A 13,344-nucleotide genomic window follows, 5' to 3' on the forward strand; every position below is an offset into this window, starting at 1 on the left:
TGTACTGCACATTACACCCATGTGTTGTGTGTGCATTCGTGTTTTAACGTTTATAAACTAAAATGAACAATCACGATCCAATCGAGGCCACATTTAATCTAGCAAATATCAAAATTTGTCACATGAATTTACAAACTTAAAAATACACTCTCATTCGGATTTTACCGATGAACCCCTCATTTATTGACTCGCCCGGCGGACTAGTAAAGGAAGGATTTTAACTTGCCTGCTGCTGTTTTCCCTCGCATTTGACAACCAGGCAAAGGCTAATTTAAAACCTTGCTTGATCTGACTGATAAGATGTGCACAACATAAGAACTGAGTACTATTAAGGTGAATAGTGCATGAAAACTCAGAATGTAAACAGAAACACAAATCTGGTCATGGATATATCATACCTTTATTTTCTTAAATGCTTTGGCCTTTGCAGAATATCGAGACTCACAAGTATACACATCGTCCTCGTTGAAGCCTTCTGGTTTACTCTTGAAGAAATCTCTTACAAACATTACATGACATTTCCCTGCAACATGCTGGGTTATCTTTACTTTATTGTAATAGTCACTTTTAAAGACTTCCTACAGAAAAAAAAATTGACACATTTATAAATGGAATGAAAATCTTAACAACTTTGATTAATAATCAAACAACAATATATCATTTGAACCTTTACGTCATTTGTTCTGATGTGGACAATGTGCTATTTTTAGACTGTGGTCATCTTGAGATTGCGCTCTATCTACGGCTGTTTGCTTCGCATGTTTGCTTCGTAATCGCTTGTTTATAACTCAAAGTACACCATGTCAAATTTTGTTGGCGCCTCCGGACGATATGCTGCTTAGGGGTTAAAGGCAGTGGACACTATTGGTAATTACTCAAAATAATTATCATCATAAAACCTTTCTTGATTACGAGAATTGGGGAGAGGTTGACAGTATAAAACATCGTGAGAAACGGATCCCTCTGAAATGACGTAGTTTTCGAGAACGAAGTAATTTTCCACGAATTTGATTTTGAGACGTCAGATTTAGAATTAGAGGTCTCGAAATCAAGCATCTGAAAGCACACAACTTTGTGTGACCATGTGCGACAAGGATGTTTTTTTCTTTCATTAATATCTCGCAACTTCGACGACTGATTGAGCTCAAATGTTCACAGGTTTGTTATTTTATGCATATGTTGAGATACACCAACTGTGAAGACTGGTATTGGACAATTACCAATAGTGTTCAGTGTCTTTAACCCTATAGCCAGCCTGCCTTATACTCTTCATACCGACCACAACCAACATCCAAGTTTGACAAGTTGAATTTTTAATTCTAAACACATGATTAACACGCAGTAAACAGCCATATAGAGCACAATCTCAAGATGAAAATAGTCTAAAAATAGCACATGGTCGACATAAGAAAATCTGACGCCGTCCAGCATCAAAGATTCAAAGATGGGAAGTCCTTTGAGTAATGCATGTAAGACATAACGAGTAGCTGCTTTTTCTCTGAAGTGTGCAGACCACGCTCTACGTACCACGTATCACGAGCGCAATGTACACAGTAAAAGCAACTTTGAATAAATCTATTGGTGTTTTTACACGCGGAGTACCAAATTTTGGATGATCTCTCTGATGTTTCTAAACTCAAAGCTTCAACTTGATAACGCAAACAAAACAACTATGAAATCATTTAAAAGATAATTTCATCCCCTACAAAATATTAACTGTAACATCAGAAATCAATCAAAAGAAAAGTTATGCAAAGATTTTTAGGCACGGATGGAAAAGTGAATTTTTATGACGCGGTGAAGAGTGAGTGGTGCTGTTTAATATTACATGAGTGGTAAAGGGTCAAGTAGATTAAAGACTCTGGTAAGTTTTAGAACTCTAACAGACATTTGATTTTACCAACTTGCATTCAAACTCAATACTCAATACTGCTGAAACCAGTAATAATTATGTACCTTTATTTGAGTATTCAGTCGATTTAGTTTCTTTGAACACCAATGGTCTTATTCATTTGTACAATACTATATTTTCTAGAACACATTGTACTTGTAGTTGTAGTTGTTTTTTTGTCAAGGAAAAAAGCAATAACTTGTAACAACTCAACTTTCATGTAGTTTACTACATTGAACTTAAGAAAATGGTGAACTACATGTAATCAATACTTAACAGAAATTCCTTTGTTCTGAAGTCTTTAAAACACATTTCAAAGAGTAATATCCAATTTGGAACACAATTTCTTCCATAAGAAAATTTAAAATTCAAAATAGGATACCTTTTCCAAAAATTTGCGAGTAGCTAAATGAAAAGTTTCATTTGGTCTGAGGAACCAGTTGCCATGGAGCCAACATTCACCGTCTGGATCCTTCCATAGCTTCTCAATGCACACTATATGTAGCTTCAAGTTCTTCTCACTGACAGAAGACAAAAATAAACACATGTTACATCCTAACTGGCAGCTTCAGAACAAAATAAAACAGATTGCAAAATGCATGCATTAGTCAAGTTTACAGTGACATCCTACAGTATGTGCCATCTTATCAATTGGGTGGTTTACCAATGAACCATTATTTCACATTTTGGGGGTTTAAAACTGGTCTCGTATGACCATCTTCACAATTTTGTCACTCTAACTTAATTTAAAAAATTTAAAAGCTACAATTTGAAGCAACTGCGTAATTGTAAAGCTATCAAAATGCTTTTGATTTGGCGCTTTCACTCCCTTCTTGTCAGACCTGTGTACACGCAAGGATGCAGATTAGCCTATATAGGACTCTTCCTCAGTGCTGTATACAGATACAGAGGTCTAAATATTAAGAAAACACTTTTGTGTTATACTACAGTGACATCCTGGATATTAGGGCCCGTTCCTGGGCCGGAAATTTTTTCAAAGCTTCATAACTCAAATCTTACCTGCAAGAAGCCACTAATTTCAACAGATTCACATTCCATGGCAGCAAACATTTTTTCTGTGGTGGGTTTGGTTGTCATATGTTCCTCACAAATCCGTCATTTTAGTAAAATAATGCAGCTCCCACCGTTAACAAAATCCTGTTTTGATCGTATTCTCACAATGCGTATGCAAGACATAAACAAATTTATGTACTTCTTGGAGACCGTATCTTGACTTCAGGGCGTTAAAATGCAAGTACGCTGTGCGTCTTGCGTACGCACGGCACAGACAACTGTGAGAATACCATCAAAACGTAAGCATTGAGAGCAGCATCATTTAACGAAATTGGCGGATTTGTGAGGAAGATAAGATGACCAGATATAAGACAAATATATGCTGCCATGGAATGTGAATCTGTTGAAATTAGTGGCTTCTTGCAGGTAAGATTTGAGTTATGAAACTTTGAAATTTTCCACCCCAGAAATGGACCCTGATATCCCAGATGTCACTATAGTATAATACGAAAGTGTTTTGTTTTGTTTTGTTTTTTGTTTTACTGTGCCTTGAACACCCATCAGGGTGGATATGTGCACATTAAATGTCTTTATAATTATGTTTACTATTTACAATTATCAAGAACTTAATACCTACATTGATTTTACCCATAGTTACTTAGTTTAAGATATAAATATTCTTTATACAAAGTAGTGCTGGGCGAATAGTGAAATTTTGGTATTCGGATACCGCTGGCCAACTATCTGAAATTAACCGGATATTTGAATAGTTTTTTTGCCGCAAGAGGGCGCTATTTAAAAAAAATTAAAAAAATTTTAAATTCAAAAATAATTTTTTTCCGCTAGAGGGCGCTGTTCGTTTGTGAATGAGATCTTATGGGCGGATTGATATTAGTTTTAGACAGTGTCACTCGGTTCATTCATAAAAATAACCGGATCTAATTTAAAGATGGCGATTTGCTGTTTCTTTTGATCGTGATTGACTCTACGTGAAGGAAAACTTTTGTAATCTTTGAACAAATTACGTCAGAACTGTCATTGTTTTAACTCTTCACGGAGGTGAGCATAGTTAAATACTTAATTTATGCTGTTTTATGCTGTCTTAATAGAAGTTTTATAAGGATTCAGACAAAATATTCCTATCAGTTGTCGCCCGACGTCCGCGGATATTCGGATATTAAAGAATATCCGGTTACTTGGTTGTAATTACAGAACTATCCGGTTTATAAATAGCTATTCGCGCCCTATGCGGATATCCGGTTAAGAAAAAAAAGGCATTCGCAGTTACGGATAGGAAAACCTATTCGCCATTAACCGGATATTCGAATAATTCGCCCAGGCCTAATACAAAGTCACAATTGTTGGTATTACCATGAATGGAATGGATCAGCAAACAAATGTGATACTCAGGCTGCTCATGTATATTATTTTAAATTGTCATCTCATTGGAAATTTGGAAACACTAAGCTATAATAAATCTAAACATACTAACCTGGGTTCCACATAGACAAAGTCACCAACACGGTATGTCTGTCCATTCACCACTAAGCCATCACTGGCCTACAAAGAAATAATAGCCACAATATTAAACATGGTTAAACACACTTCTGTATCCTTCCCTCATGGCAAGGGCACCAAGGCATTTTCTCTTTGGCAAAGGGCACCCTATGAGGAAATTGTAAATTTCTACTGGAGCATTTCAAGAGCACCAAGGCAATGACCAGGGGCAACGGAGGCAATCGCCTTCATTGCCTCTGTGAAGTATCAGGCCTGTTCCCTATATAAAGAATGCTATTACTAATCTATTACCGAGAAGCGTGCTGTCCTCATTAATTTCACCGACTTAAAAAAAAACACCAAATGTGAAGGATCTACTTGGGTGTTTTATAACATCTTATGATAATGAAATGAAAAACAAAAAGAATGATGATTAAAACCAGTGTAAACATGAACAGGAACACATCTTTGTACGATACCTCCTGATTAACGGTCATATCTTCTTTAGAATCTGTAACATCATGCTGCTGTTTAGCTTCTTCCTCTTTCTTCTCAGCATCTTCCTTCAGCTGTGTTGGCAAACATCAACAAGAAAGTATTTATTTGCAACCAAGACACAATATCCAATATGTTATGAACAGGACTGGAAGTACACTGAATATCTCAGCTAATATGATTCACACAAAAGAACCAAAATACAGACTTGGTAAAAATACAAAATAGTCTTAAAAGGGACACGTTGCCTTGGATCGGGCGAGTTGGTCTATGAAAGGCGTTTGAAAACCGTTTGTTATAAAATGCATATGGTTGGAAAGATGATTTAAAAGTAGAACATAATAATCCACACAAAAATGCCTCAAAATTTTACGGCACACCAATTAATTTTTAACACAAAATGGCTGACCGTTTTAGTTCGCACAAAAAAAGGAAAACATCGCAATTTCTAGGAATATTTGTTGATCTTTATATTCCTTTTTTAAAGGGAAGGTACACGTTTAGTAATTGCCAAAAACCAGTCTTCTCACTTGCTGTATCCCAACATAAGCATAAAATAACAAGCATGTGGAAATTTGAGCTAAATTGGTCATCGAAGTTGCGAGAAAATGATGAGAAAAAAAAACACCCTTGTTGGACGAATTTAGGAATAAAAGACTTCTAGCTAGAAGTCTTTTATTATTTTAGTGAGAAATTACCTCTTTCTCAAAATCTATGCTACTTCAGAGGGAGCCGTTCCTCACAATGTTTTATACTATCAACAGCTCTCCAATGCTTGTTATCAAGTCAGTTTTTAAGTTAACATTTGTTTTGAGTTAATACCAAACATGTACCTTCCCTTTAAAACATCTTTCTATCTAACCATGCATTTCCTAACAAACGGTTTCAAATACTGTTTATAGACCAACTCGCCGATCCAAGGCAACGTGTCTCTTTAAAGGCAGTGGACAGTATTGGTAACTACTCAAAATAATTGTCAGCATTAAAACTTACTTGGTAACAAGCAATGGAGAGCTGTTGATAGTATAAAACATTGTGAGAAACGGCTCCCAATGAAGTAACATAGTTTTTGAGAAAGAAGTTATTTCCCAAGAATTTGATTTCGAGACCTCACCCAAATTTAAGCATCTGAAAGCACCCAACTGTGTGACAATGGTATTTTTCTTCCATTATTATCTTGCAACTTCGACGCCCAATTGAGTTCAAATTTTCACAGGTTTTTTATTTTGTTCATATGTTGAGAACACCAAGTGAGAAACTGGTCTTTAACAATTACAAAAAGTGTCCAGTAAAGTGCCATGTAACAGATTATCCCCAAATCCACAGATGTAGCCATCAGTGGTGTTTCAATAACTGGTCACAAACATCACTGCACCCACTCCCTATCTCTAGGATCAATACAAGAATTCTGATGGCCATCTTCAATGGCAATCTGAAGAAAAGCTTAGGCTGCAGTGGGAGCCAATAAGTTTGGCTCATCACAAATACAAATGTTTGGAAATATTTAACTAGGAAGAAATCACATAATTATTATAGCAGATTTCCATATACAATATATGTGTACAGCACCTATAGACGATGTGACCTCTGACGTCACACGAAAAGCATTACATGATTCGCGCGGCGCCGCGCATACCGCCAGGCAAAACCTTTGTGTTTTGGCAGCCAGCTAGAAAGTGTGCACAATCTTACTATGACTTCGCAACTCTTTGAATGTAAACATAGGTCACTTCGTCTTTACAATGACTCTATTTATAACGTGCCTTTTTTCCCGAAGGATACAAAGTGCCAAGTATTGACTGGAAGGTGAGTGGGAGGAAGTGAAGTAAATGAGTTATAAGCATTTCATGCAACACCATAGATTACAGCTGTTCTGGTCCCTTAAAGGTCAACTAACCTCTTTTGGAAGCTTGACTTTCTTCTGCTTGTCAATGTCATTCTGCATGTGTCTATGGGTGTAGCTGAGTGCAGGAGACAGAAGAATCTCTCCATTCTTACAGATTTCATCACGAATAGCAATAAAGAATCTCTGCATCTCAACTGCATCTTCATATACCTACAATCATATGCAATCAAACATACCTTTATCATAGCCCTGGCGGCCTTACACTTTTGTATTGTACTACAGTGACGTCCTGGATATCAGGGTACATTTTTGGGGCGAACATTTTTCAAAGCTTCATAACTCAAATCTTACCTCCAAGAAACCACTAATTTCAACAGATTCACAATCCATGGCAGCATACATTTTTCTGCGGTGGGTTTTGATCGTCATATATTCTTCACAAATCCGTCATTTTCATGAAATAATGCAGCTCCCAACGTTAAGGAATTCCAATTTTCCAAGAACTCGTCGCAACCCTTTTACTCCCTTAATCAAGAAGAATACTTTACAATCTTAAAGGCCCTTGTTACTTACCTGTGAGTCAGTTCTACTCAAACTACGAGCTCTCTCTAGGACACCAAAGATATGATCCTGGAAGCAATCCAACCTTCTGTAACAACCTTTGTCTAAATACCTCCTCAAAGTATCCAAGTCCTGAGGTTTTCTGCATTTTAAAGATCAAATTTTAGCAACTATAATGTCATCAGTCAAACTTGTTTGTGAAGGTTAATATGAAATTCAACTATGTTAGCACATGTAACCAACACAATGTTTATATAACTTTTGTTTACCACAATCCCAACAGTATACCCACACTGTACTTTCTGCTGAAGTTTGACTGCATTAACAGGGTCAATGTTAGAAATGGCTGCTTGGCTGACATGATGGATTGCAGCAGTAGCTTTAGCTCATCAACTTTCATGTTTAACAATTTCACCCTCATTCAAGACTTGGGTGAAACAAACAGGACACCTTGATACATTAAATGTTTGATTTCTTTGAAATAGTCCAAGATGAAACAAAAATTTGCTACAAAATGTCAAATATAATTGTGGGACATGCCTATAAAGACAGTTGTTGATAATTCAAGTACAAATATAATCTTGACATAACAAAAGGGTCTTTTGACACCAAACGATCAATGATAAAGACTGATTGATTTATCCTACAGACCAAAGTATTAATGCCAAACACCAAATGATCAATGATAAAGACCGATTGATTGACACTACAGACCAAAGTATTAATGCCAAACACCAAACAATCAATGATAAAGACCGATTGATTGACACTACAGACCAAAGTATTAATGCCAAACACCAAACGATCAATGATAAAGTCTGATTGATTGACGCTACAGACCAAAGTATTAATGCCAAACACCAAACGATCAATGATAAAGACTGATTAATTGACGCTACAGACCAAAGTATTAATGCCAAACACCAAAAGATCACTGCCAAAGACTGATTGATTGACGCTACAGACCAAAGTATTAATGCCAAACACCAAACGATCACTGCCAAAGACTGATTGATTGACGCTACAGACCAAAGTATTAATGCCAAACACCAAACGATCAATGATAAAGTCTGATTGATTGACGCTACAGACCAAAGTATTAATGCCAAACACCAAACGATCAATGATAAAGACTGATTGATTGACGCTACAGACCAAAGTATTAATGCCAAACACCAAACGATCAATGATAAAGTCTGATTGATTGACGCTACAGACCAAAGTATTAATGCCAAACACCAAACGATCAATGATAAAGACTTATTGATTGACGCTACAGACCAAAGTATTAATGCCAAACACCAAACGATCACTGCCAAAGACTGATTGATTGACGCTACAGACCAAAGTATTAATGCCAAACACCAAACGATCACTGCCAAAGACTGATTGATTGACGCTACAGACCAAAGTATTAATGCCAAACACCAAACGATCAATGATAAAGACTGATTGATTGACGCTACAGACCAAAGTATTAATGCCAAACACCAAACGATCAATGATAAAGGCTGATTGATTGACGCGACAGACCAAAGTATTAATGCCAAACACCAAACGATCAATGATAAAGTCTGATTGATTGACGCTACAGACCAAAGTATTAATGCCAAACACCAAACGATCAATGATAAAGACTGATTGATTGACGCTACAGACCAAAGTATTAATGCCAAACACCAAACGATCACTGCCAAAGACTGATTGATTGACGCTACAGACCAAAGTATTAATGCCAAACACCAAACGATCAATGATAAAGTCTGATTGATTGACGCTACAGACCAAAGTATTAATGCCAAACACCAAACGATCAATGATAAAGACTGATTGATTGACGCTACAGACCAAAGTATTAATGCCAAACACCAAACGATCACTGCCAAAGACTGATTGATTGACGCTACAGACCAAAGTATTAATGCCAAACACCAAACGATCACTGCCAAAGACTGATTGATTGACGCTACAGACCAAAGTATTAATGCCAAACACCAAACGATCAATGATAAAGACTGATTGATTGACGCTACAGACCAAAGTATTGATAAACACCAAACGATCAATGATAAAGACTGATTGATTGACGCTACAGACCAAAGTATTAATGCCAAACACCAAACGATCAATGATAAAGACTGATTGATTGACGCTACAGACCAAAGTATGAATGCCAAACACCAAACGATCAATGACAAAGACTGATTGATTGATGCTACAGACCAAAGTATTGAAGGCGAAAACTTAACAGTCAATAACAAAGTCTAATTGATCAGCACAAAGGACCAATAAGTATCATGAGTTAATATTTCCTTGACATTCCATATACTTGCTACTACCTACTTTTGTCGCACAGGAATCTGCCCTTCAGAGTCTTCACTTAGCTCATCCTTATCTGGTGGAACCTCTGACAATGAATCATTGAAACAACGGCCCTCTTCGTCTTGATGATTAGCCAAGGACACAAAGAGATTAGTTAAAATCTCTCGGACTGTGCTCTGAATATCTGGCATGCCAGAGGTCTCATCACCCATCAGTTCAGATTTGGTTTGAAGTAGGACACGTTGAAGAGTGAGGGCATCCTAGGGTGTAACATAATATATATCTTAGTTAAACGTTTAACGTAAATATATCTCAGTTGTGTAATGGTACAAGAGGTATTATGGGTGCATTCGATTAGCTTCCCTGTGTCCCCCTGCAGTGCTCTATTATGGGTGCATTTGATTAGCTTCCCTGTGTCCCCCTGCAGTGCTCACTCAGGTCAGCCCCTAGAGGAGGTATTATGGGTGCATTCGATTAGCTTCCCTGTGTCCCCCTGCAGTGTTCACTCAGGTCAGCCCCTAGAGGAGGTATTATGGGTGCATTCGATTAGCTTCCCTGTGTCCCCCTGCAGTGTTCACTCAGGTCAGCCCCTAGAGGAGGTATTATGGGTGCATTCGCTTAGCTTCCCTGTGTCCCCCTGCAGTGTTCACTCAGGTCAGCCCCTAGAGGAGGTATTATGGGTGCATTCGATTAGCTTCCCTGTGTCCCCCTGCAGTGCTCTATTATGGGTGCATTCGATTAGCTTCCCTGTGTCCCCCTGCAGTGTTCACTCAGGTCAGCCCCTAGAGGAGGTATTTTGGGTGCATTCGATTAGCTTCCCTGTGTCCCCCTGCAGTGTTCACTCAGGTGAGCCCCTGACAAGAGCTAAACAAACGATCACACTCGCCCTCTCATGGTGACATCATGCACCTGGGGCCAGCCCCAAGTGACCCACTCCACAAGCAGGGCACTTGGGGCTGACCCGGGTGAGCCCCTGGAATAACGTCAAAGCTATTCGAACGTACCGGGGCAGACCAGGGTCGACCCAGGGAAGCTTATGGAACGCACCTTATGTGAATTATTTTAATTTAGTTTTATTTTGTTGTAAAGCTAACATAAACACATATTTGGACTTATTTAAATAAAAAAGGTATATCCCAAACTGGAAATAATTTTTTTATATGCAAACGTTTCTACTAAATTGCAAAGATGTCATAGTTAGATGTTAATGTACTGACTTACACTCTACTAAAGAAACTACACTGCACATGTGGGAACATTATGCAATACCTTATAAATAAGTGAGTCTGGTTCATTGAACTTGCAGGCATTATCAAACATGAGCAGGAAATCATTGGCCATGTCATCTAGTTGCTCATACTGCTTGCCTGTTAGTCTCTGCTGAATCTTCTGCATGTCAATTGGCTTTTTAATCACTTGGTAGTACTCAGGGTATTCCTGTACAAATTCATAATAGCATTGTATGTTATAAGTTTGCTTCATCAATGGTATCAGTACATGAATGGATTTTGTTTTTAATTAAAGGTAGTGGACACTATTGGTAATTACTCAAAATAAATATTGGCATAAAACTTTTATACTTGGTGACGAGTAATGGGGAGAGGTTGATGGTATAAAACATTGTGAGAAACGTTTTCGAGAAAGAAGTAATTTTCCAAGAATTTGATTTCGAGACCTCAAATTTAGAACTCGAGGTCTCGAAATCAACCATCTAAACGCACACAACTTAGAGCGACAAGGGTGTTTTTTTCTTTCATTATTGTCTTAGACAATTACCAATAGTGTCCACTGTCTGTAACACTGAAAAACAAAGTTATGCCTGAAATGACCCAGCTATTTGATATCAAAGGTCTCCAACATCAGTAGCATTGTCAGGGGAGCTGCATTGTTTCATACCCACCAGGGTCCCTTTGTGATGTCACAGACTTGCTGTGAGCGTCAAGTAACTTTGTGCGTACACAGTGCAAGCAAAGAACAATGGACAGAACCACTACGGGGAACAGAGACACGAAGGAGGACAGGGAGAGGAAGGGCCACACAGTGGTACGTCTGTGGGAAGGGGACGAGGGAACGGCTAAAAAATGAAGGGCATAAATTACCAGGGCTGAGGAAATATTGTTGAACAGGAAAACCAAAAAGGGTCTAATGATGATATGGGAGAAGAAAATAATCAACTGAACAGGGAAAACATAAACGAAACGGGGACAGAAGCATTAACGAGGGACCCACGCCTAATTGGAAAACATGAGTTATGGGCAAATAGTGCAAGAAAAGAACAATGCCAATCCACAGGGTCACAGGGACGAGGCACGAGTTAGATGTGGAACGCAAGGAGGAAGGGGCACAGTTGTACATCGGTGGGACGGTGGACTCGGGAACAAATTGTGGGGTATAAACACGACTGGGAAAGAACCACTAGTAGAACCAGCGTAATGGGCAAACAGTGGCGAGCAAAGGACAATGCCAACACACGGATTGGCAGAGACGAAGGCCTGGAGGCACGGGTTATGGGACAGGAGAAGGGGCCACACTGTGAGACAGGGGAGGGGGAACGACACAAGAAAACAAAATTACGGGGGAAAAATGAACGGGGCTGGGCTGGGGATATAAAACCAGGAAAGAAAAAAGAAAGGGCATTATAAACGGTACGGGACAAGAAAATATTTAACTAATAAATGGGGAAAACTGGACCCACGTGAAATGGGAAAACATGGATGGGACCGACAAATAAAAAGAAATAAAACAAAAAAGACAGGGGAAGTAATGTACGTACTATTTCACAAAGCACCAAGATTTGTCTTGACAGTTATTTGTATTGTGACTGTGAGTGCCCCTTCATCACAGCCCGCCCCCCACGGCATCCCCGCCCCCCACGGCATCCCCGCCCCCCACGGCATCCCACTATTGAACATAAGTTAAACTACATGTTATTTAGTCAATGAGTATTCTGAAACTTTTCGGTCTGTGATTGATTGAATGTTTCAGGGAGTAAATAAAAAGGAGTAAATAATACCTTGATATTAAATCTAATGTACATACGACCTACATTTTTGGTTGGTAGTCTGATGAATGGTGCAGCAAGCTCTCTTCCATTAGTGTCTGTATATTCCAATATGTGCCCATACAAATCATTTAGTTTCTGTTCTAGCAGTGTTAACCCACTCATTGATTTGGGTCTCTTGGAAGCTATCTTTTTGGTGGGGTCCACTGGTGTTGTCTTGATCTTAATGCTGGCTTTAGTCACATCTGAAATGCAAGAAAACATTGGTGGCTCTGATTGTCACACCAGAATGGCAAGTTAAGATAATGTTATCTATTTATATGTCTTCAAACACAGTTTACCTCGCTAGTGAAGTACCAGAGATGCCAACATTGAATTTTAAAAAAGAGTAGCATCTCCCAAATGTTAAAGGCGAGCGCATCTTGGGCTCCCTAAACCGATCTTTCTATTACTCTCTACAATGCTAATTAGCTCATTTTCAGGCATTGTTGTGAAATAACAATTACCTGTATGCATCAACAGAACAGCTACAAATGTTTATAATGGCCAGTGAAAAGAAACTTGAAAAAAACCCTGATTTCCCTCATCTTCTGTTTCAAAAATAAATGTAACATAAAAAAGGGTGGCCTTACTTAAATGTAACATAAAAAAGGGTGGCCTTACTTAAATGTTTTTGTTTTAATGATCAGAAACGCAACAACAAGCTATTGGGAGGGT

General features: G+C 38.3%; 1 protein-coding gene across 5 annotated transcripts in view; it reads right to left on the reverse strand.

The window, feature by feature from the left end:
• Positions 1–13,344, reverse strand: part of LOC117307319 (protein polybromo-1-like) — a 66,686-nt gene that overhangs the window by 27,357 nt on the left and 25,985 nt on the right. For all 5 annotated transcript variants that reach the window (XM_033792037.1, XM_033792041.1, XM_033792039.1 and 2 more), the window contains exons 13-21: positions 12,673–12,872; positions 10,896–11,063; positions 9,648–9,886; positions 7,317–7,446; positions 6,795–6,953; positions 4,882–4,971; positions 4,398–4,465; positions 2,274–2,412; positions 399–578 (exon numbers count right to left, since the gene is read on the reverse strand). In XM_033792037.1, the coding sequence (XP_033647928.1) occupies positions 399–578; positions 2,274–2,412; positions 4,398–4,465; positions 4,882–4,971; positions 6,795–6,953; positions 7,317–7,446; positions 9,648–9,886; positions 10,896–11,063; positions 12,673–12,872 (1,373 nt within the window). The remainder of the gene's footprint in view (positions 1–398; positions 579–2,273; positions 2,413–4,397; positions 4,466–4,881; positions 4,972–6,794; positions 6,954–7,316; positions 7,447–9,647; positions 9,887–10,895; positions 11,064–12,672; positions 12,873–13,344) is intronic.

This window comes from Asterias rubens, chromosome 2 (genome assembly GCF_902459465.1).
Source record: "Asterias rubens chromosome 2, eAstRub1.3, whole genome shotgun sequence".
In the NCBI taxonomy this organism is placed as follows: domain Eukaryota; kingdom Metazoa; phylum Echinodermata; class Asteroidea; order Forcipulatida; family Asteriidae; genus Asterias; species Asterias rubens.